Below are 21,086 nucleotides of genomic sequence, written 5' to 3'. Positions count from 1 at the left end.
TAGCTTTAAATCTTGTCTTCATCTAATTTCAGCGTTATCACAAAAAAATTTAGAATATATGATTTACATCCTCTATATATGACATGAAAATAGAAAAAGACCTAGAGTGGATATTTTAGAAAAAAAAAGGAGATAGAAATAGCAAAAAGGGGAGTGGTTCTTATTAGGATAGGAAAAAAAAACTTACTTCTTTAAAAAAAATTATATATATAATTTTTTTTTGCATGAATACCCTTCTAAAAATTTAAATTTGCGTGAATACCCTCTTAAAATTTATATTTATTTCTGTACCCTCATAAAACACTGTTTTTACACAAATATCCCTAATATTATAACAATTCTTCTAACCCAAATTTATTTTAATTAAAAATAAAATAAAATTTTGAAATTATTGTTTTGTCCATCATCGCAATCGTCTTATAAATGTTTCATTTTGCACATCTACCTATTAAGGATATTTTAGTCATTTTAATTTAAAACCATTAATTTTTTAACGATGTTAGATAACATGGGTACATTACATATGAAAAACAAGAATAAAAATGGATAGAATAGCAAAACAAATATTTTACGAATATATATATATATATGCAAATATCAATTTTGAAAGAATATTTCTGCAAAATTCGATATTTAGGATGATATTTATGCAAAAAAGATTTAAGAAAAACTATGAGCAGATAAGAGACATTCTTACATAGAAGATTAAAAATGAATCACAAAGTTAATATTCTTTTCATTGGAGGTTGAATCGTGGACCAATTTTATGATCATGGTCATCTATATAAGCATGAGGATAATGATTGTATGTGCCCAAAATCCAATTTTGATGGAGATATTAGAGCCCTTCATTCAGATGATTCTGAGCCCCCGGATTGAGTCGGATCCTGATTGGGTCCATTTGAGTCCGAGTCATTTTATTTTATTGCATTATTTACTTTTGTCTTAGTCAAGTCGATTGGGTTAGTTGTTTTGTTATTAGACTAGTCAATTAGGTCTATATAATTAGGCCAATTTAGTGGACCAACTTTGGAAAGGGTTAATTGATGTAAGAGTCCGAATTTAGTCAGTGTCAATTGATTGATTTGGTCAATTGATTACTTGAATCGGTCAAGATCTATATAAAGACCATCCCTCTCATGTACGAGGCAATTGATGATTGAATGAAAAAAACCTAGCCTCCTTCTTCTTCTTCTATAATCTCTTCTTTCTGTATCTCTATAATCTCTTCTTTCTTCTTCTTCTCTTTTTCTTTCTCTTACTCTCTTCCTCCCTACAGTGGTGTTCATCAAATTCTATCCCATAAGTTTCTAATGTGATAGATTAGAGTAGTAGTGATAGATAAACACGAATATTCGTGTCACCCTCCACCAGCCCTAGGAGCGTTTACTTTCCTACGAAGGGGAAACTCTTCTTTTCGAATCTAATCCGCCCTTCCACGGTTCCACCTTCTTCCGTTTAGACTAATAGGGCTAAAGCTATGAGACACCGGCGCTCCAACCCTCCCGCGGCGGCCGGAGCCGCCTCACTTCAAATCTCCCGCCACGGCGGCGACCGCGACCACCCCATCCCCGTCGACCGCCTCTCCGTCGAGGGCGACGATGAGAAGGAAGACAGAGACTCCGTCGCCGGAATCTCCCACTACAGCGGCGACAGGAACCGCCCCATCTCCGTCGAGGACTACCACGACGACGTCCTCCTCCAGATCGCCATTGCCGAGTCCCTCCACCACCAGCCCCCGCCTGCCTTCATCGACCTCGAGGGCTCCGAAGGTGTTAAACAAGAGAGCCGCGGCCGGGAAGGGAAAAGGCCCATTAAAGAGATCTCTTTTATCGACCTCGATGGCTTCGGAGCATTGGAGCACGACCTGGATGACCCAAGAGGGAGGCTGTCAAAAAGGAGGCGTTTTGAAGAAAACCCTGTTCCAGAGGTCGGGGAATCTTCCGCTGCTCCGCCGACGGAGCCCAAGCTCTATTGTAGCATCTGTATGCAGGATTATCTCGATTTTGAGAGCTTCAGTATGAGGGGCTGCTCCCACTTGTACTGCGCCAGCTGCGTGAGCCAGTACGTGGCGGCGAAGGTGGAGGAGAATGAGGTGTTGATCGGCTGCCCAGACCCCAGCTGCAAGACTGGATATTTAGAGCTGGATATGTGCCAATTGATCCTCCCGCCCAAGGTGATCGACCAATGGGCAAGCAGGCTCTGCGAGGAGATACTTGAGCCAATGAGGTTTTACTGCCCATACAAGGATTGCTCCGCATTGCTGATACATGAAGGGGGAATTAATGGTGAGGTGATTAGAGAATCAGAATGCCCGCATTGTTATCGGCTGTTTTGTGCTCAGTGTAAGGCGCCGTGGCATTCAAATATCACATGCGAGGCCTATCAGCAGCTTGGAGAGGACGAGAAGGGGAGGGAGGATTTGATGCTGATGGAGATGGCGAAGAACCAGCACTGGCAGAGGTGCCCCAAGTGCAAGTTCTTTGTGGAGAGGACTGAGGGATGTAATTTTATGAGGTGCAGGTAATGCTTATCTTCTCCATAGCAATGCCATTGTTAGTTTCTATATTAGCATCTACTCATCTGGCTTGCCCTTTTTAGGGAGTCTTTCCATCAAGCTTTACATGGCCTTACCAACTACATATAAACCACTGATGCAGGCTACATAGCTACCCTCCTTTAACTCATCTATCTGAAGCTGGACATGCTTTAGTGGCTTATTCCTCACAAATGTGAGAAGCATTATATCGAACTTTAGAATTTTCAGATTACTTAGTTGACTAGAGGCTAGCATTCATTCGTCCGAACATGATGTCCCATTTGATGAGTTACTATCTATTGCAGTCTATAGGAATAAGGGAGGATAAATTGTTATGAGCTTTAGAATTACATGGCTTGACGATGATTTATTGGAAGTAAGTGTTTTGGTATTTTGAACTATCGACTTTAAAAATCCCATTTTTATTGCATTTTAGCACTGTGGAGAGGCAAGTAATCGATGAGTGGGCGGAGATTTCATCGTGGTTGTGTTATAATGTAAATGTCTCAAGAGAAAATGAGATGATACTTACGGCAAAGATGCCCAGTTTTGATTAATATCATGAAAATAAGCTTAGTGTTTTATTACTTAACAGTTTATAGGGGGACTTAAAGAGTGGATAAATAACAAAAAAATGTTTCTGTAAGCTTGGAGAAAGCATATGAGATAAAACTGGGGTTTAGCAGAAGTTAGTCGGTAGGAAAGATATATACACTAGGTGTTGTCCTGGTAGCTTGAAGTATTTGAACAAATGAAGACTGTTAATTGCAAAAATTAGTTTAGATGAGGTTATGATCTTCTATAAATTTAATTTAAGGATATGAGAACTGGGATGAGTCTCAAGTTGGAATTGGATGTGCCTAAGAAGCTTGTTGAAATGAAAATTTCTGTTTTAATTGGGATGAAGTGCTTGACCCATTACATGTGGTAAATATTTAGTATTATGAAGCTGCTAATTCGTTTTATATAATATACAAATATATAATGCAATACATAATGCAAAAACAGAGAAGCAGTTGAAGTCCCTTCCCGATCAAGCTAGAGTTCAAGAAGAGCTCCTCCGTTGTTGTTGATTTGAGTCAATAGCTGAATCTGAAGAAAGGATCTGACTAAATAGAAGGCTGAATTTATAGCTGGGCTTTTATGCAATTTTATCATACCATTCACATAAGATGAGCATTGGCAGATATGAGAATGTCAAGGTGGATGGATGTTAAATCATGGGGAAGTAATGTTTAAAACAAGAACCTTAATTCACACTATAGTGGGGAACTCTTGAAACGTAGTTCTATGGCCTATGGGCAATTCAACTGTAGCGTAATATTGAAAGAGGCATTCGGTTTTGTAATTGGCTTTTATCTTTGGGATGTTGCAAAGGGAGACTGGACCTAGCATAAATTCATGGAATTCGAGGCACTATAGTACTGAGTTTTATAGCCAAACATATGCTATTAGTTCTTGATTATTTGTTTTAAAATACAGTTGGACTTTATTTTTTTTATATTCAGAAATCATAGTTATACATATATTTTTTATCCTTCACCAAAAACCTTCAATGAACACTTCCTTAATCATGAACAGTGCAGTTCTAATGTCATGGTCCTCTAAGCCGTGCGGAATCTCGATTCAATCTCCATTTGTAGTTATATACCGGATTATATCCTAAAGAACTCTCTCAGATGCTTCAAATATAACAGCTCTACACCACATTTGGCCAATTTTACCACCATGTATATGCGCATATATGTAGTTTGGCAGCATAGTTGTTTATCAGTAATGTTCTTTTGATATTGTTGGTCGCTCAACTGTGGTAATGTTTTTTCTTTCCAGAATATATATGACATGTAGATTTAACTATCTCGAACTTGTTTATTTATTTCTCACTCTTTTATTGCGGCATGTGCATTTCTAATTGATAGTTCATGTTACCTTATTGTGTTAATGGTAATGCTTCCTTGTTAAACTAACGATTCTTTTCTTTTTTTTTTACTGGGTTTGAAGGTGCGGTAATACCTTCTGCTACAGGTGTGCAGGGCCAATGAACAGTGACCATTATTGTCTAAAATGCCGAAGTTAGCTCTAGTTGACGAGAGCTTGCCAAAAAAAATTATACCAGTCTCATTGATGAATGCTAGGAATGACAGTGTCTTACGTTTCTTCTTTTTAAGATATATATAAATTCTCCTGAGACGGTAGTGGTCATAGCCTCTGTGCTTAGAAATTGTTTTTATGATTATTAAGATGTCTTTTGAGTAGTCCTGAGGCCAAGATTTTGCCCCTCAGGTTCTTCTATCATAGAATAGAATGGTAGAATGAGCAGCTTCTAGTTGATACCAATCATTGCTTGTATTTGTAAAATCTGCATATACATACACACGTATATGCACGCACTTATATTTTTTTATATATAAATATGGGGGGAGAGAGCTAGATTTGGTTACAATCGAGTAGATTTTCACTCGGATTTGGCTAGATCTAGATTGGATGATAGGATCTCACATTGATAATCAAACGTTAGATGTGATCTACTACCTAAAATTTGCTTACATACTAAAAATTGTGAGATTTGAAGATGCCTAGCCTATGCATTAGCTAATTAAAAATATGCAATCTAAATAACATTAAATTATATATAGAGAGAGAGATAGAGAAGAATTTGAGGTGAAATTTTTGATTTGCCTGTTCCTAGTCGTCATGGAAAAGAAAGGCAGAAAGAAATAAGAAAGAAATTATTTTTCTAGAGCTTGTCCAGTACTACTAGTACTAAAAATGCATATTCTTCGCGCGCGCGTCAGGTAGACGCGCCGCCTTGCATGCAAGCAAAGCGTTATTGGTGGCCAAAGCTAGCAGGAAAGCAATGGTCCCAAGTAGTACGATTCAATCAGACCCATAAGAAAAGAAGCAAGTGGTAAACTATGTTCAACAAGAGTGAAGTAATTAGAAGAACGAGGTATGTGCAATAAGGGACTTTTACTTAGTTTTATATCTTCGAGTCCTGGTTCACTTCGCTTCTCTCTTGCCCTATCTATTATATATATATATATATATATATATATATATAGAGAGAGAGAGAGAGAGAGAGAGAGAGAGAGAGAGAGAGAGAGAGAGTCCAACTCTTCTTTTAGTTTTTTTTAAAGAATGCCTGAAATTCCCAATATTTTGATAGAATTTACGAGTTATTTGTCGTTTGACCATCATATAGCAATTTTATTTTAGGAAAGTATGGAAATTATTTTGGGCGAGGTGATCTACTAATTTCTCTATGCTGGACACAAGGTCATATAGAAAATTCTTGTTAATTGGCATGGTGCATGACTTTAAGATATAAACTGTAAGCCTCTGTCACTTTTGCCAACAAATTTGATCTGCTATGAAATCACAATCATGCGCACATAAAAACTGCATCTTATTCAATCTCAATGTGCATATTGTGTCATACATTCAACATGATGCGCCTTTGAAAGTTTATGTGACAAATAAAGGTAAGAATTCAAATAATCATGCTGAAAAACTTAGTAATGAAATGTGTTTAAACTAGAATTTGAGCAGTCCAAAATCGGATTTTAAAAGTTTTATCTAAAATAAATTTTAGTTAAGATTCAAAATGTTGCCCATTTAAAATCTTACAAGCAATGGTTTATTCTAAAAATATTATTCATGATTATTTTTTGTTTATATTGAATTAAAAAGTACTAAAAAAAGGTGCCCAGTAGTAGTATTTAAAATAGATAACTTACCGATAATTATACATATTTTATAGTATTATGTCTAACTTCTAAATATTTTAATTTTTAAGAATAATCTAGTTTGTCCGATTGAGTTGATGATAAGACATTAATCCAATAACTTGGACCTTTACAAGGTCGATCTTTGTTTCATAATTTGGCAAAGAAACTGACGTGGCAAAGCCTTATAGAAAGGAAAAATCTTCAAATGAAATTAATTTCAAATTTATAAAACTAGATGCTAGTTTTTGATAAGAATTTAACAATTGTTATGCATTATTATGTAAATCATTTAAAAAAAAAATCTTGTAAAATTTTTGACTTCGATGCTAACAAATTTGAAATCAATTTTTGCCCAAAAAAAATTATAAGAATTTCTTCTATCCAAAAAAATGGTACTTACTTTTTAAAAATAATTTCTAGAAAATTGAAATATATCCTACCAAAAAAAATGAATAATACAAAAGTACTGCAGATAAAAAGCAAATTGCGTGGACCATGAATAAAGGAGAGAAAAGAAGGGATCCAAAAAAAAAAAAAACGAGAAGCAAAAGTTTGAAAAAGGGAAGAATAGAAAAAAATTAGGAAAGGAATCCCCTAAGAAAAATATCCGGACGCATATAAAAATCCAGCTCGGGAAACTGAAGTTCTTGGAGTCGAGGAGCCCTGGGAAATTGAAGAGTCCTCAAGCCATAAATTTTGGTAAGCGTTGGCTTTTGAAGCCGCTCGCACATATTTCAAAGCTCTCCGACTCCCATGGCTTCGAGCTGTATCTCTCAAAAGCACTTATTCTTGCGACTCCTCATCCCGATTTCGCTCGACCATTAAAGCACTTATTCTTTCACCCGAAAGATACAACCCGAACCTTTTTTTCCCCAAACAAACCATGCTTTTTTTTTTACTCAACTGCTTTTTTGATGTCTCTTTTCTTCTCTCTCTTCCTTTTTTTTTTCCTTCTTTAGTGGATTCCCTCTTCCCGCACTAGCTGCCTCTCTTAGCCCTGAAGGAAAAGAGACGCTTCAGGGGTTAAGATAAGACCAAGAGATCTCCAATACCTTCTTTCTTCCATCTAACCATCGTTTAATGGATCCTGTGCAGCACGACCTAATGGATACTTCGGTGCAAGAGCGGAGGGAAGGCCGGCTGATCCACCGAGGAGAAGGAGAAGATTCCTTCTTCTCAGCATTCGATGCCATCGATGCCGACGGGCTCGGCGAAGCCCTTGACGATGACGAGAACCTTGCGCAGGAACTACAGCTCCAAGAGGTGCTCATGGTCTCCACCAAGTCAACAAATCCACACGTCGAGACTGGCGAGCCCTTGGGTCCTTCTCTTCCCTGCTGCTGTGTGATCTGTGAGAGACCGCTGCCGTCGCCGGAGGTTTTCCGAGCAGTGACATGCTCTCATGCGCTCTGCCGCGCTTGCTTGGACCAGTATATCGAAGCAGAGCTCCAGAAGGATGTTTCTTCTGTCAAATGTCCCCGTGCAGGCTGCGACTTGGTGCTCGAGCCCGAACCTTACATGGGTTTTGTTCGGCCGGACGTCTTCGATAGGTGGCTCGATGCCCACCAGAGAGGTGATCAGAGGAAGAGCATTGTTCTAGTGGAACCGCATCCAAGCGTAGAGCAAGGCGAAGCTGCCATCTTCCATGTCTCCATCCAAGGAGAGTTCAGCCGCCGCGATCTCCTCAAGCTCGCAAACACCTTGCTTGATGCTGCGGCGGCACCGGGAGATGGCCCGGGCAATCCAAAGGGGAAGCAACCGATCATCGAATCTCCTCATCCCGTGACGGAGATCGGGCAGTCGTCTAGCGCTTCGCAGGACGTCGACAGCGAGTTCTACTGCGCTATCTGCATGGATCCGAAGCCTCTTCACGAGAGCTTCGACATAAATGGTTGCTCCCACAAGTTCTGCACGAGCTGTGTGAGACTCTACGTCACGGCGAAGGTTGGGGAGAATTCGATCACGATCGGTTGCCCTGACCCGGCATGCAAAGATGGGAATCTCGAGCCCGAGAAGTGTCGGTCGATCCTCCCAGGAGAAGTGTTCGACCGTTGGGGCGTCGCTCTGTGTGAATCGGCGCTCGGGCCGGCGAAGTTCTACTGCCCGTATAAGGACTGCTCGGCGCTGCTACTCAACGAAGGTGGCAATGGCGACGAGCAGGTGATGACAGATGCGGAGTGTCCTCATTGCAAGAGAGTGTTATGTGCTCGGTGCAGCGTGCCATGGCATCATGGCATCAACTGCGAGCAGTTTCAGCAGCTGGAGGAGGATGAGAAGGGCGAGGGGGACCTGATGCTGAGGCAATTAGCCAACACAAGCAGGTGGCAGAGGTGTCCCGAGTGTAAGATCTATGTGGAGAAGATTGAAGGTTGTAATTTTATGAGCTGCAGGTAATGCTTGCCCAATTTTATTGCCATCCTTCTTTATTTGATTTCTTGATATGCGATCTAGTATTTGAAACTGTGTGAGTACATATCATACATTGGCATGCATCGAAAATATAATATGCAAAAGGGACTACATATCATAGAAAAGATGGCATGTAAGCTTTTCTTGTATACATTAGGATACCATCTTCATGTCAAGTGAGACCTCTTAATCTAGGGGGAATGTTGTGGTGATTTTATGAATTGTTTCATGCTTTGAGTCAACCATTGGAATAATTTATTCCTTGAATTTATATCTCTAAATTTCTCAGCTTCTTGGAGTGGGCTTTATTAGACCTTTTTTTTTCTTCTTCTCTCTTGTGTAAAATATTGACTTCTTGCATATATGAGGCTTTGTTCTTTTCCTTGTCCTCAAACACCCACACCTGCTAAGAGTGCCACCTAGTTCAGCTGTTTAAAGTCATTGGGGATTAGCTACCATAATTCTGATTTGTACAACGAAAAGAGTCGACTTTTTGTTTACTCTATAACTTTCTTAACTTTTTTAGCTCTTTAACATTTTTGTTTCCTAAGTTGCCTGCTTTTGGATTAACCATTGGCAATTTACTCTGCATACCAGTCTACAGTTGTCTGCTCCTTAGCAAAACTTTCTAGAATTAACTAATGTCAACTTTTTTGATTGAGATGAAAAAATAACTAATCATCAAAAACTAGTTATCTCGAGACCCGTGCTTACGAGACTCGCGCAGTCGAGACTTGTGATTCGTGCATCTTCGCGTGCATCCTAGGTGCTCCGGCTCAGTATATGTCAATCGTACATTTCATAAATTTAAAGTGGATAATGGTGTAGCTATTTTTGTAACTCCCTACTCATTTTTGTTTACAAAATCATTATTATTTTTCCCCATTTCTTTGAGGGACTACCTTGGCTTCCTACAACAACTGAATGTAAGTGAACCCTAGTTGCAGGGGGTGGCCTTTTTCCAGCGACACAAACTACTATAATTGGAAAGGGTTTTAAAGATGTCTCTATGATGGGTTGAAGTCCAAGCAAGAACAATCTTTGGTGCTTACATTTTTAATATTTCTTTAATAGTACAACCAGATATAATAACAGTTCCTATAAACAAACATAAGAATAACCTCAACTACATGCATCTTCCAACTACAAGCATCCAAACACCATCTTAAGGCATCAAGGGACTCAGCAAGTATGTATAACGATCTAGGACCTTACCCAAAGAAGCTAGCTAAGAAGGTGTTATGTGGATTCATTAGCTCTATATAACAATCCAAGATTTACTCAGTGCATAGCCAATGTGAAATTAAACATATGCCCGCCCAGATCATCACAGTATGCTTTCCATTTTTTTATCCCTTGTCTGGGAATATGCAATAGCAAATTCTTCTTCTTATATTATGTTAATAAAATAATGATTGGTAATCTTATTATTGTGTATCTAGTTTCAAAGATCCTGCAATTTCTTTGCGTGATATGTTCGCTCTTCTTGTGCAAACTAATGTTTTGTTTGGCAATAATTCGAAGGTGCGGTCATTGCTTCTGCTATGTTTGCGCATCTCCAATGCGGAAGGATAACCATTACTGCAATAATTGTTTGGGTGTTGCGGAGCAACCTCATGCCCCTGCTTAATAAAAATTTATCAGAAATCCTTTGTTTAGTCATTTTTTATCTTTTTTTTCCTAAACTAGATTGTTTTGCAAGATAGAGGCATATAGAAAGTCCTTGTTCTTTTGAGTGACAATAGAAGGATGTTGTTCACTGGGGCGGTTCTATTCACATGAAAGTTTGAATCTTTCTAAGAAACATAGCATGTTTTTGTACATAATTTGTGCACAACAGTCATGGTTATGAATGAGATGGTGTATCTCCCTTGGTTACTTTGGGAGATTAGTTTGTTTCTCCTTGCGTAGCTGGGGCCTTCATGGTTGACACGGACAAATAGCCTTAACCAAGGCTGAACCTAGGCCATTGTTGCAGCATTTGGACTAGAAGCAGAACAAGGCCAAGATCCCTTGAAGGACCAAAGGTCACCATAGCACACTTCCATGAAGGCAGTTGAGGTGGATGCTTTTGCTCTCTACATGGGGTTGGTCCAACAGCTTGCAGGGCAAAATCATGGACATTTTAGTGAGGTTAAATATTATCGGAAACCTAGATATATATATATATATATATATATATATATATATATATATATATATATATAGATGCTTAACAAGATTGTAAGCTTACAAGGGAATGAAAATTATAAATTGTTGTGTTTCCCACAACAATATTTTTCGTGACAGGCTCATCTCCAGGCTCCCCTGCAGCACCAACTTTTTGAATGCCTTTCTGTCACCTTAAGCCATTGCTCTAGCTCATGCTTGTGGAGTTCTGTGGGATTTTTTGTGCAGTGAGGACTGTAATTCTCTGTTTTTGCTTTCAGTTGGATGCTCGGTTTCCTAGCAATTGAGCTTTGGGTTTGTTTGCTTCTTTGGTTCCTCAGTCACCTCATTTCTTCTCACTTCATTTGCTTGATGAAACTTGAAGTGGACTACCAATAGATTTTTAGAAAAGAAGGACAAGATCTACAGAATAAAAATCTAATTTCAGTTGCACAAGCAAAAATCTTAGCATAAGTATATTTAAACAAAACTATTAATTGCATATACTAGTATATGTGTACGTGCGAAGATATATTTATGATTGGTTTTGATCATTTGATGGATCTTTTAGATTTTAAGAAAAACAATGAGATGATATCAAGAGGCATAGAAAAGAGTATATGAAGAGTAAGAAAGTAGGCCTTTCTTTTGAATTAAAATAAAATTTTTATCTAATGAAAGAACTATTGCTCCGTATTTACAAATATGATCATTATATGATACGAATATAGCTCAAGGAGTGTGAATAGAAAGATCCATTTTCGCATCTCAAATGATCGTCAATATACCGATGCTCTTCCAAATCAAAGGGGAGGATCATGCTGGTTGAGAGTGAGATTAATCTCATCTAATCGGGATAATGTTGGTGAAAATAGAAAGATCTTGTTTACTAGGGCAATCAGAGAATTATTTACAATAATTAATAAATAATAAATATAAATATAGGGAACAGCCTTTCTTTCTCCATTTTTTATAAAAAATATTTTTTGCTCCATTAATTAATTACTTTTAATATGCATATCGATAACATTAAAGGCCTCAACTCATTCTTTCTTAATGCAGTTTCGATGGTAACCATTGAACGCTTGCTCGAATGGTATTATTCTTTTCATATTTTATACGCATGCATGCGTAGGACTTTAACACACGCAACTAGAACTCTATGTTCCTTTAACAATTGCTAATCATTACTTCCAAATGCTTGCACCTCAAATAATGGTTAGAATGCTATGTGGGCAAATATCATACAAAACTGTGATGTTTGGGAATGCACAGCACCCTATTTTCATGATTCCATTTAACACATTACTGTTGTGTTCAATTAGTTTTTATTTAAGATATTGAAAAAAGAAGAATATTTTTCTATTAAAAATTGCAAGATGTGCATACCAATCCATGTTACTTAAAGGGAATGTTTATTTGAGAACTCATCTATTCATTCAACGTATTCACCCAAAACACGTTCAAATTGGTGCATGAATACATATAAATATATTTGTTTAAATATTTTATTATTCAAACAAAATTTGTAATAAAGCATTCAGCTGAGCAAAACAATTAGTTTTTCTTCTTTTCTTTTCTTTTCTTTTCTTTTTAGATAGCACGTCTAAGAAATACTTGAATAGAAAATTTTATGTTTTTTATTTTCTTTGAATGAAAGGGAGGTAGAGGTGGCTACCAAATTTTTGTTAAGATTAGAAAAAAATTACATTAGATAGGAGAGAAGATTTAAAAAAATTATATTCCAGCTGGTAGATGAAACAAGACAGAAAAATGAGGAAAAAAATTCATACATACTGTATATCAACCAAAGGTTCGCTATTTTGATACCAGACTTTGTACCTGTACTATTCTATTATAGTATCGATACACAGTATAGTACGAGGCAGCCGGACGTATGAGTGTCAGTACAGTATGAAACTACATATCGATATTGTACTAACTGGTACGGCTGTCAACCATCATAAAGATCTTTAGGGATATTTCTAATCTTCATCCAAACTCTCCCGAAATCCGATCTAAGATTCTGGTCATGTATTGTAGATCAGTCATTAAAAATGTGAAGTCCTTCCCATAACATAGGAATGTTTATTAAGGAAAGTCTTGAAATTCCCTTCTTTGCTGTCCGAAACTATTCAAAGCCACGAGTTTATAGTCTAATGGTATAAAAGCAGATCTTTGTCAAAATATCTTGAATAATCTTTTGAGATTACTTGATCCAAAATAATCTTCGAACATTTCTGGCTGCAGCTTTGATGTACGTACGCATGGATTGATTGTCCCACATGAAGGAGAGTTTACGAATAGCAGATTGGACCCGCAGCACGGCAAGAATAGTAGCTCACAGCTCTCATCATTTGTAAGGACGTATTCCGGGTTGCGGGTCAATCCTGGAATAGTGATGAGTTACCCTGCAATTCCTCCACAACCATACTTTGCTGGAATAAATTTATCCTCAGTGGCGCCGCTTTTCACAGCACTTAGAAATTAGAATTGGGAAGTTGAGTCATGGGTTAGAGAGTTGAACAAAAAAAAAAGGGTCCTTAGTGGGTTTTTTAAGTAATGCTCCTTAGTGAATGTTGACGTGTCTGGTGTGAGGTGTAAGCAGGCTTAGGCTTATATAATTTATAATAGGTCACTGGGTCCGAACAATCTGAAAACTTTAGATACACTTGAATCAAAAGGCCATCTAATGTCTTCTTTTTTGATGGAAAAAAGGCCATCTTATGATTGCTGCCTAGGATTGCAGTGTTAAAAAAGCAAAGAAAGAGTCCCTTGAGAGCTTCATTGGCTCTGATTCAGAGAACCGTACTCCTTGCTACATCAACCAAGTCATTTACTTCTCATTTAGCACTAATAACCTTAAAAACTTTAGTTCACCCTCTAGACCTTCTAAAAGGAATGCCAAGCTCTAGGGCAGGTGTGAACTAGCACATTCATGAAGACCCAAGTCATCTTATTTGTACCATTCCAACTACAAATTGCAAACACCAATTACTTCATGACATATATATATATATATATAGGACCAGGGAACTCGGAAATGAGTAAAGGATGGAAGGCCAAGTTGGTTATAAACAAAGAGGAGATAGCTCCTGCGCAACCACCAATTAAAGCAGGTGCACTGCATCTGGAATCACCAAGATAAGGTCTGTCTCATGGCCACAAATGACGCAGAGTTACGGACTCCTTCCCTTCAATAAATAGGGCCAGTGACACCCTTGCATCAGAGGAAGCCATTTCCGAGTTACCAATATGTTTCCACATAGAATAGAACTATAATCTTGTGCTAGCATACCGATAATATACTTCTGAACTGAGCAAAATGAAAGGAAAAAAATTCATGTAACCAACCCCAACTAATTTAGGATTACAGTTTAGTTGAGTTGTTATTCTTAACATGATCCCACCATGAATGAGCATGCAAAGTTAAATATGAACCCTAATTCCATCATTAACATTCATTCCACAAATTAGATAGTAATCTCGCAAATTACTGATCCAGAACTGAATCAACTAATCAGAACATGAAGTGTTAATTCTTTAACTTTCAGAATAGTGGTAGAATGCTGATTGGCATGCTTTTATATGACACAAATTTGCAGCCAAATAGCATCTTTTTTTTTTTTTGACATATTAATCTTCTCTATGCTAAACAGCCTTGGTTAAGCTGGTTGGCATGATGGCATCCTTCTCTGCTTGGGAGAGGTCCACATTTCCAACCCTGGTGGGGTTGCCTCCACTATTTCTCAAAAGAACCTCCTATATGAAATAGACAAAACAAAAATAATAAATATACATATAAAGATACAATAATAACCCCTGTAGCTATCAGCAATTTTACACTCTCAAGCTAACAAAAGTTAGGAAAACCTGGAATGGTAGTTCGTATCTCATGTTAAGTGCTTGTGTTGGTGATTTATCTGAAGCAGAATGCCAACTGATTTCAGTTGTAAACAAAACAAATTATAATGTCAAATTATAATATGCAAATGGTGGATCATGAGATTCTAATGACCCTTTCCATAATCCATTCTGAATAGCTGGAGCCATTTATTCGATGATGGGATTCCAGCAAAAGAAGAGAAACCATTATGCTCAAGCCAAATCTATCACCTTTGATTTGATATAGATTCTGCGAATGCCCATACGCCTAATAAGATTGCAGCTTTGTAGCAATTATTTCATCTGCATCTCAATACAGCAATTACCTTAATAATAACCAGCTTAAGGAAATAACCAGCAAGAGGAAACAAGAATACATAGTTGCAAGCTCAAGTACCAACATGTCCACAAGCATCTTCTTAGCAACATCGGACAAACATACAATCAAAGCAGAAATCTTACAGGTTTCAACATTATCCATCATGACATTAACATAAAAGACCCAAGTCCAGTACTCAAACAGGAACGGTTCACATGATAACAGAGCCAAAACCAACGATTAAATACCTACAGACAATAGCATAAACCAAGCACAACCGACAGTGTCTGCTTCACCATATCCTCCATGAAGATCGATTCCTGAAACAGAAATAAAAGAAGATAGAGCTCTAAGAGAAAAATAAATAGGAAGGCAAAAATAAAATCAATAAACCCAACAAATACATGGGAATGCTTACACTTCGATCTTTATTTACAGAGCACCAGTTGCCAGAATCCGAGATCCCTCAGTAAACGCTGTTTTCCACAGGTAGCAGGTCATCGAAACTCCAAAGGTCGACATCACTCACAACCTGAGTCAGGTCGCTGTTCAGAAAGCTGTTGATCGACTCGTCCACGCTCCCATCAAGATAAGGCATCTGCAGAAACTTCATGTACGATTCAAAAACAGACAGCTCTTCGGAGATATCCTCCTCTGTGGGCGGCACCACCTCACCAGCATTGTTCTTCAGTTTCTTCTGTGGGCCGCCGACTTCCAGGAATGCAGATTCCTCACCTTCAGTGATGGTGGGAATAGGAGCAAGAACTGATGTGATCTCAGGAGTCTTAGCCTCACGTTCCCATCCAAAGTCTGAACAACCAAAAGAGTTACTTCCCTGATCGGAGCATAAATTCATCCCAGGTCCCCCGGTAGGAACAACAGGTTTTATTGCAGGGAAGGCACTCGGGTTCTCAGCTTGCTTAATGGGCTGCTTCTCCTCAATGAAATCAAAGATGGAGTAGGAATCTTGATCTGGTTCGCCCAAGTAACTGAAGGACTGGCTAAACTTAAGATTCTCGGGTTGGTTTGGTTTGGGTGCTCTTGGGGCAGTTGCTTTCTGGATGTGTTTTTGAGCACTTGGGCTTACCTCATTGGGGAAGTTCACCTTCGCTTTCTTGCCACGGATCTTACGGGCTTCTGCATCATAGGCCCTTGCAGCTTCTTCAGCAGTGTTAAATGTTCCAAGCCAAACACGAACTCCCTTACGAGGATCTCTGATTTCAGCTGCCCACTTACCCCAGGGACGCTGACGGATTCCCCTATACTGATTCTTTCTCTTTCTATTAGCTGACTTAGCTATGGGCCCATCATACCCTACAGGCTTCAGCATGGTCGATCCATCTGCAGTCCACATAAAATAAATATAGCACATGAATAAAAGACTCGGAGGAAGAAACAATTTACCTTTTAGTACTTGGATATCTTCTTCACTAGGAAAAAATTAAGAGAAGATGCATTCAGCGCTACATTTAGTCCACAATAAGAAATTAGAAAAGTATGAATGGTCGTCACAACTTGCCCAATGTACATTTTTTCAACTAAAAAATGAGACAATCAGAATATCTGAACCAAGAATAGAAAGAACTTTTTCTTTTATTTTGGGTCAAGACTTGATTACGTTGTGACTGCTCTCCTGTTTAACAATTAATGAAAAGTTGAAAAGGCAAAACTACATAGTGATGGAGAAAATATGTTGTATGCATCCATAGATAATGCTTGTCTTCCTTCTTATTTTACCAATATATATATTATTGTTTAAAGGAAAAATCAGAATATTAATGCTGCTAGTTAAAAAATTGATGAAAAAGAAAAAAGTTATGGTAACCTTTACTTTCACTGGAACATCATCTTCATCATCTTGGGCCTTATCCTGTGGAAATGAGATCAGCTGTGAAGCACAACTTTAACTCAAGAGAGATCCATGGAAAAATTGAACAAAGTTAAAGCACCAGCTATCACTGAGATGTTGTTCCTATAAAATTGGTTTTGAACTCCTAGGTAAAGCGAAATATAGGCAAGAGAAGACCCATCCACGAAACCTAGAAATCAATCTGGTCAGAGTTTTAGCTCAAGAAACCATGGACCGACTCTCTGAGGTTGCCTTGTAATTTGAAAATGTCTACTTAAAGTGGAACATTTAACTTTGGGAAGCACACATTGTTGAGAAATAAGTTACAGAAACAGTTCTAACCTTTACTTTTCCCCATAACAGCAAAAAAGGAAATTGAACTAATTCATTAATGTACGTGATGCATATCTCTTTTCAGTTTGTTTTCCTCATGACTAAGAATCCGTTGGCTACACATCTGGTCTAAAATTCTAAATAGATTAAAGAAAGAAAGGTGGCCTTCATCAATCTATAACAAGAAATGTGCATTTGATCTCCATTAATCCTTGCCATCTCTTTAATGTGTGTAACATAAAAATCTGGAAATAATTTTCTGAACACAACTTCTATGTTTTTAAAATCAACAAGATACAGATAGTTTGCATTGATTTGTTATGATGATTCAGCATTCCCAGCAAAAGGACAGGAGTCCAAAGGTAGCCCTGTAAATACCAGACATCATCTCACAGTGGACCTAAATTTCCATCTCATGGCTCTTCCAAATTTACAGTCTAAACCTAGACAATTATTTAACAACAGAAACTGCAACACCATAATGTTGAAAAGGATAATAGTGTACAAAAGCCCAAATGGTAACAAAGCTCAAGGAAACAGAAATTTATCTTGGTGATGCAAAGCCAGAATTGAGATAATGATCATGAACAAGAAACATTCACAAGGTGGTATCTTAAGCCACATCCAAGAAGGAGAAGGAGAAGAAGAAAAGAGAGAGGGAAATTGTACAACCAGAAAAAATGGTAATGTCGTCACAAGAATACAGCATAAAAAATATAAATGCATCACAGAAAGTTAACATGGTAAATTAATTATTTTTGGGATTTTGGAAAGAATGATATCTCGATAATAGAGAAATGCAAATTCCAGTTATAACCTGAAAAATCATTTAATGGAAAAGTAGGAATCGTGAAAGTCCTTAAATATTGTAGAAGATCTGAGAAGGACAAACTCTAATAACTGCCCCAACAAAGATCCCCAATGCTAATTTATTAAATAAACTCACAAGAAATAAAGGGATTGAGATAGCAAATTCTACGAGGACTCGCAAATTTTCTTTTAACAAAAAAAAATCCATGTCTATTGTGAGAAAGGAGAAAAAATCCCTGCAATTCTTGATAAAAGTAAACGGAGAAAGAGTAACAGAAATCATTTACCCAATTGCAAATAAACAAGAACAAAAATAGAAGTTTCTACATTTTTATGAAGAAAATCCATTCCAAATAACTTTTATCGGAAAATTTTCTGCGCATACAGACACCAGGGGGGAGGAGCCTTGAGAGTGGATTGCAGGAAAGGAAGCAAGTTTTTTTTCGTAAATATTCAATTAAAGGGTAAGGGGGAGCAGAAAACCGGAGTCTTTTTTCCTTCCTTTCTTTTTCTCTTTCAAATGAAATCACAACAAAATCAACAAAATCCTAGTAGTAGAAATCACATTTCGACAATCATGTAGAGAAGAAAATGATGAAACAAAAGAAATGGCTCGATTCTAAACAAATACCATCTCCTTCTCTAACTTTTAACGTATAATTTTTAGAACCCGGGAAAAAAGATGGCAGCTTTTAAGCAAAAGAAAAAAACTATTTTTTCCCATTTGGATGCCACTGGTAGAAGAGAATTAGTTTATCTTTTTTTTTATTCCAATCAACTTCGGCTATAGCTAAGAAGTAGAAGTCGCATTCACCGATCAACTAAAACAGTAGAAGATTAAAATGAAAAAAACGATTCAAAACCAGAGAAAAATAAACACATTATTTACATTGCAAAATTTTTCAGTGCTCGATCTCTTAAAATCCCGGGGAAAAGCACGCCGTCAAAGAAGTAATAGTAAAAATCCAACCTTTTCGTCTAGGTACCTAGGGTGGAAGAGAATTATTTGATCTTTTTCTTCCGATTAACCTAAGAAACATCCGACACCGAAGAACAAAAGATAATAAAAAGAAATCCCATTCACAAACCAAATAAAGCAGAAGAGATTACATCAAAACAAAAGAAACAACTCGAACGCTAAGAAGACAAGCGGATCGCTTCCATTTTCGAAATTCTAGCACCCATTTCCCAAAATCCGGGGAAAAAATCGCAGCTTTCTAGCAAAAGAGTGGTAAAAATCCAATCTTTTTAATCTGGATACCTCGGGGGAAGGGGGTTTTGGGTGGGACGGCGAAGGGCTTGACGTCGATGAGCTCCGCCTGGTCGTCCTCCTCGGATTCCGACGACTCGTCGTTGAACTCCTGGAAATCAGCCTCAAAGTCGTCGTCGATCCCCACCGCGGGCTGGCGCTTGCCCCCGCTCTTCTTCTGCGCGCCAGCCTTCTTGAGATCCGGCCAAAGATGGTCGGCGGTCACCCGCCTGGACCTCTCCGTCGGTATGAAGTCGGAGATGATCGCTCCTCCACACATCTCCACACGCTAAAACTCCTTTCTTTAAGGAATCAGTGGAAGAAAATTGGAGAGAAAAAGGGAAGTTTTGGAGAGTCGTTAGAAGCCGTAGCTTCAGGTGTGAGAGGCTTGCAAAGGTTGGTGGGAGGGGGTTTTTATGTTGATGGGTTTAGAAGGAAGGGAAGGAGGGATAGGGGACTTGTATTCAGGTGAGAAAATGTGATGTATTCAATGAAATTTTTTGAGTAAATCTCATGAAATAAAGGCGAAAATTTATGGATACCATTTAGCTTGGTCACAGGAAAATATATGCATATCCTGTAAAGGTACAGGATTTTGATGAAGAGAAAGAGCTAGTTGGCAAAAATACTGTAGTATCCTTCTTGCATGCATTGAATTATATGAATACCTCTTTGTTAGGGGCAGGGTCAGTGTTTAGAATGAGGTTGAGCACCATCATAACTTGCCTTTACTTTTAATAACCTCTCAGATGTAGAGAATCTAGGACTATTGAGAATCACATCATTAAACAGATGCTAAGATTTAGGGAGCCTAAAATTATGGCTGCTTCCAATCAATTGGTGATGTGGTGAGGATTTGCTTAATGCAACTTGCAAAGGATGGGTTATTTCATATCTAAATTATGAGATTAGATATACCTTTTAGATTGTTATGTCATGAACATCTACTACCAAACATTATTTGTTCACCTAACTATTTCCAAACATTTGCAATTGATTGTTGGGTAGGTTTTGTGCATAGAGTCACAACGCCATCTTGTTGAACATGGTTGCGAAGGCGGGTTCCATACATTGGAAGAATTAATGAAATATTAGATATAAATGTTGTATAGTGCCCCAAGTTATAAACTTATAATGTCACCTATATTCTTGGTATTTTTGTTTCATATTTCTTTCTTTATATAACTAGAAGCAAATGCCAGTTATTACTTTCATGCAAGAACACTTATAATTACAGTGATAATTAATAAGAAAAATGGATTCAAAGAAAAACTTTTGTTGCACCATGCAAACATGAAACAAGTGTTGTAGACATTAAAGGAACCAGCAGTGCACGCTATAAGAAATGCCTTATAATTAATGAGATGTCTCTTATTTGGTTGGAGTTTTCAAAGGAGAGAAATGGAAAAGTTGTATTCTCATAGGAATATGATTCCTATATTTCATGGAAAAGTCTTTTCCATGAGGCGGAAATCACTTTATTTTTATTTTTTCCCAAAAAGACCCTTCAACATTAAAGAAGCATTAAAGAGACATTAAAGACTTAATTTTTATTAAGGGCATAATAGAAATTATACATAACTTTCCCAAAAAAGTGGATGGCCAACCAAACATAAGCACTTTATAAATTTGTCACTTTTCTATGGTCAACCAAACATGTCAAAAGTACCTTCCTAAGCATTCTCTTCCTAGAAATTTGTTTCCCAGAAATCATATTCATAGGAGAAAAAATGCTTTCCGTGAATCAAACGAGCCCTAAGTAGCAGTTTGTTCATTTATAAAGCTGGAATCGATGGCCCATCATCTTGGCTCTCAGA

General features: G+C 37.7%; 3 protein-coding genes across 3 annotated transcripts; 2 read left to right on the top strand and 1 right to left on the bottom strand.

Annotated features, from left to right (window-relative positions):
• Nucleotides 1–744: 744 nt before the first annotated feature.
• LOC103712610 (probable E3 ubiquitin-protein ligase RNF144A) lies at nt 745–4,876 on the top strand. The gene is made up of 2 exons (XM_017844145.3): nt 745–2,523; nt 4,541–4,876. The coding sequence occupies exons 1-2, from the start codon at nt 1,481–1,483 to the stop codon at nt 4,614–4,616; spliced, it is 1,119 nt and encodes a 372-aa protein (XP_017699634.2). The 5' UTR covers nt 745–1,480; the 3' UTR covers nt 4,617–4,876.
• Nucleotides 4,877–6,930: 2,054 nt separating this feature from the next.
• LOC103712589 (E3 ubiquitin-protein ligase RNF19B-like) lies at nt 6,931–10,837 on the top strand. The gene is made up of 2 exons (XM_008799153.4): nt 6,931–8,657; nt 10,201–10,837. Exons 1-2 carry the CDS (start codon nt 7,348–7,350, stop codon nt 10,304–10,306), a joined length of 1,416 nt encoding a protein of 471 aa, XP_008797375.2. The 5' UTR covers nt 6,931–7,347; the 3' UTR covers nt 10,307–10,837.
• A 4,223-nt stretch (nt 10,838–15,060) lies between these two features.
• LOC103712588 (ethylene-responsive transcription factor 1-like) lies at nt 15,061–19,882 on the bottom strand. The gene is made up of 3 exons (XM_008799152.3): nt 19,282–19,882; nt 15,447–16,369; nt 15,061–15,348 (listed from the first exon to the last, which is right to left on the bottom strand). Exons 1-2 carry the CDS (start codon nt 19,547–19,549, stop codon nt 15,495–15,497), a joined length of 1,143 nt encoding a protein of 380 aa, XP_008797374.2. The 5' UTR covers nt 19,550–19,882; the 3' UTR covers nt 15,061–15,348; nt 15,447–15,494.
• Nucleotides 19,883–21,086: the final 1,204 nt, after the last annotated feature.

Source organism: Phoenix dactylifera, chromosome 8, assembly GCF_009389715.1.
Source record: "Phoenix dactylifera cultivar Barhee BC4 chromosome 8, palm_55x_up_171113_PBpolish2nd_filt_p, whole genome shotgun sequence".
Taxonomy (NCBI): Eukaryota; Viridiplantae; Streptophyta; class Magnoliopsida; order Arecales; family Arecaceae; genus Phoenix; species Phoenix dactylifera.
Note: the sequence above shows the minus strand (reverse complement) of the source record. Positions and strands in the feature narration are given on the sequence as shown.

Coding starts and splice junctions, on each gene's coding strand:
- LOC103712610 (XM_017844145.3), top strand. CDS start 1,481: ATGAGACACCGGCGCTCCAACCCTCCCGCGGCGGCCGGAGCCGCCTCA. Junction 2,524..4,540: donor TGTAATTTTATGAGGTGCAG/GTAATGCTTATC, acceptor CTGGGTTTGAAG/GTGCGGTAATACCTTCTGCT.
- LOC103712589 (XM_008799153.4), top strand. CDS start 7,348: ATGGATCCTGTGCAGCACGACCTAATGGATACTTCGGTGCAAGAGCGG. Junction 8,658..10,200: donor TGTAATTTTATGAGCTGCAG/GTAATGCTTGCC, acceptor AATAATTCGAAG/GTGCGGTCATTGCTTCTGCT.
- LOC103712588 (XM_008799152.3), bottom strand. CDS start 19,549: ATGTGTGGAGGAGCGATCATCTCCGACTTCATACCGACGGAGAGGTCC. Junction 16,370..19,281: donor CAAAACCCCCTTCCCCCGAG/GTATCCAGATTA, acceptor TGTGGACTGCAG/ATGGATCGACCATGCTGAAG.